The 488-nt window shown below is 38.5% G+C and overlaps 1 protein-coding gene across 1 annotated transcript in view; it reads left to right on the top strand.

Annotated features, from left to right (window-relative positions):
• Positions 1-488, top strand: part of UTRN (utrophin) — a 522,534-nt gene that overhangs the window by 419,604 nt on the left and 102,442 nt on the right. The window contains exon 60 of the mRNA XM_012655520.1: positions 68-273. Within this exon, the coding sequence (XP_012510974.1) occupies positions 68-273 (206 nt within the window). The remainder of the gene's footprint in view (positions 1-67; positions 274-488) is intronic.

Below are 488 nucleotides of genomic sequence, written 5' to 3'. Positions count from 1 at the left end.
GTATCCCCTTCTGCATAGATTCTCAGAAGATTATGAAGCAACAACTCTTACTGCAGCTTAAACGAAGACATTTTCTCCACTTTTAATATATTTGTTTCTTCACCAGAATAACAACAAGCCTGAGATAAGTGTGAAAGAGTTTATAGACTGGATGCGTTTGGAACCGCAGTCCATGGTTTGGCTGCCGGTCTTACATCGAGTGGCAGCAGCTGAGACTGCAAAACATCAGGCCAAATGCAACATCTGTAAAGAATGTCCAATTGTTGGATTCAGGTGAGATGTACTAGTGCTGGCAGTAGACTATTTTCTTCTCTGTTTGTGTAGTCTCGGGTTTGTCCAGCATCCATTTCTATTTCCCATTCAGATGTTCGTACCTAAATAGAGAAGATGTTCATCATATTCTCTCTAAAAATGGCATTCTTTCTTATAACCACTACACGAAGCTTATTTTATTATTATTATTAGTAGTAGTAGTAGTAGTAGTAGCA

Source organism: Propithecus coquereli, unplaced genomic scaffold, assembly GCF_000956105.1.
Source record: "Propithecus coquereli isolate 6110/MARCELLA unplaced genomic scaffold, Pcoq_1.0 Scaffold48, whole genome shotgun sequence".
Lineage (NCBI taxonomy): Eukaryota > Metazoa > Chordata > Mammalia > Primates > Indriidae > Propithecus > Propithecus coquereli.
The sequence above is the reverse complement of the archived record's forward strand: the minus strand, read 5'-3'. Positions and strand labels throughout refer to the sequence as shown.